The sequence below is a fragment of the Monopterus albus genome, unplaced genomic scaffold (genome assembly GCF_001952655.1).
Source record: "Monopterus albus unplaced genomic scaffold, M_albus_1.0 scaffold114.1, whole genome shotgun sequence".
NCBI lineage: Eukaryota > Metazoa > Chordata > Actinopteri > Synbranchiformes > Synbranchidae > Monopterus > Monopterus albus.
Window position 1 is genome coordinate 726,023 of NW_018127994.1, and position 2,212 is coordinate 728,234.

At 41.5% G+C, this 2,212-nt stretch overlaps 2 protein-coding genes across 2 annotated transcripts in view; both read right to left on the reverse strand.

The window, feature by feature from the left end:
- LOC109966565 (actin, clone 302) overlaps positions 1-2,206 on the reverse strand; it is a 17,421-nt gene extending 15,215 nt beyond the window's left edge. The window contains exons 1-3 of the mRNA XM_020611484.1: positions 1,875-2,206; positions 1,326-1,448; positions 1,087-1,215 (exon numbers count right to left, since the gene is read on the reverse strand). Of these exons, the coding sequence (XP_020467140.1) occupies positions 1,087-1,215; positions 1,326-1,448; positions 1,875-1,940 (318 nt within the window). The 5' untranslated portion in view covers positions 1,941-2,206. The remainder of the gene's footprint in view (positions 1-1,086; positions 1,216-1,325; positions 1,449-1,874) is intronic.
- The window catches only part of LOC109966582 (uncharacterized), a 29,791-nt gene continuing 29,562 nt past the window's right edge, over positions 1,984-2,212 (reverse strand). Inside the window, exon 17 of the mRNA XM_020611518.1 lies at positions 1,984-1,995. Coding sequence (XP_020467174.1) covers positions 1,984-1,995 — 12 coding nt within the window. The remainder of the gene's footprint in view (positions 1,996-2,212) is intronic.

Here is a 2,212-nt window from a genome sequence, read left to right on the forward strand (position 1 = left end):
ATCCTGGATAGTGGCTCTGACACTCACTAATCCTCGGCCTCCTTCCTTCCACTTAGTGTACAGTCTCAGGATGCTGGACTTGGGGTGAAACCCACCGTGCATTGTAAGGAGCTTCCTTGTCTTGATGTCAGTGGCCTCTATCTCCTCTTTTGGCCAGCTAATTATCCCAGCGTGGTACCTGGTGTCCGGCAGGGCGTAGGTGTTAATTGCCTGGACTTTGTTCCTTCCATTCACCTGACTTCTCAGGACTTGCCTTACTCTCTGCAGGTACTTGGTGGTTGCTGCTTTCCTTGCGGCCTCTTCATAATTCCCATTTGCCTGCGGGATCCCAAGGTACTTGTAGCTGTCCTCACCATCTGCTATATTGCCCTCTGGTAGTACACTCCCCTCAGTTCTGACCATCTTCCCTCTCCTACGTGTGTGTGATTGAGATATATATATATCCCCCCCAAAGGCTGCTTTTAATTAGTTTCTAGACTCATTATACATGTTAGAAAATAACTGCTAGAAACATAGTGTGTACATAAAGTTTCCAGACCCTCTCATTTTATGTTTCAGACATCTTAAAATTGATTTTTTTTTCTCTTAATCTACACACAATACTTCACAGTGATAAAGTAATAACATGGTGGAGTTTTGTAAATTTATAAAAGACCAAAACTTCCCATTTATAGAAGAATTCAGGCCCTTCACTTAGTACTTGGATAATACTTTTGGCAGTAATGACAGCCTCAAATCTTCTTCAGAATGAAGCCACAAACTTTTTGGAAATTTCTTCCCTTCCTCTGGCAGAAGAAGGAAAGAAATGCCACTACAAGACTTTCACAGAGCACAGAGTTTTCTTGAAGCCACTCCGGTGTTATCTTGGTGGTATACTTCAAGTCATTGTCTTGTTGAAATGTAAACCTTCCTCCCAGCTTGAGATCCTGAGCACTCTGGAGAAGGTTTTCATTCAGGATTGCTTTGTATTTTTCTGCATCCATCTTTCCAGTACTCCCAGGGGGTTTCTTTTCCCAAAAGAGAAGAATGCTTTTTGAAAGTAGGTATAGTAGCTAAACAGTAACATAACATCTAATTTCACCTTACCTTTTCCATTTCATCCCAGTTATTAATGATCCCATTTTTAATGGGGTGCTTCAGAGTCAGGACCCCTCTCATATGCTGAGCCTCATGTCCAATGTAGGTTTCCTTGTCAAGGTTACCATTCATTATTTCCTGTAAAGATAAAATACAAACATCTGATCAGACAAAATGGCTAGCAGCAAAGCTCCATTTCATTTTTTTCTAAAATTCTTAAGTTAATCAATGAAATAACACATCCCTACCTCATATTTTGGCAGCCCAATTACTGTTGGGAATATAATGCTGGGAAGGTCTTGATCTGCGAATCCTGCTTTCATCAAACCAGACCCAGTGTCCAGTACTATGGGGGTATTAAAATCCATCATCTGCAAACAAATAGTGGAAGAAATACATTGGAATCCAAAATTCTGCTGCTCATAAATAATGAGTTTAATCATTTAGCCAACAGTGTAACACTTATGTCTTTAAAAAAAAGTTTTGACATCAAGAAGTTAACTTATTAACTTTTCTGAGAGTGAGGTGAGAAAATTAATATTCATCTCATGCCTGTGTGCTCAGTACGGGGCTGGAGTCAGGACACAGTTAACCTAGCACAGCACACAGTCTGGAATGAGCAGGAAACAGCCCTGCTCAGTCTGACTGATATCCATCTTCTCATGTCACTCTCAAAAAGAAACCAAATAAGTGCCTTTCCAAAAAGAAAAAAATCGGTTCTATTTATAAAAAAAAACAAAAACGCACACACACACACACACACACACACACACACACACACACACAAAACCCTATACCTCTCTGATGTTGATGTTAAGCTGGGCCTGATTCCCAGGTGACCCAGACCTTGATGATATCTTCATGGCCTCAAAGCTCTCAACACCATCAGGCAAATCCTCATTCACCTCATCTCTTCCACTAGGATCAAACTCCAGAGGTTGGTCACAAGGCAGCTGGGGGGCTGACTGTTGATGTGGGGTCGCAAATGTTGGAGAACAACTCTGGATTTCCAGTGTTGGGTGCAAATCTATCTGTAGCAAACCTGAAGGTATCACTGGTGTATCCTCTCCATGTTTAGTGGTTATTCCAGACAACTGGTCTGATGACAACCTGCATTTCTCTGGGTGGTTACTGT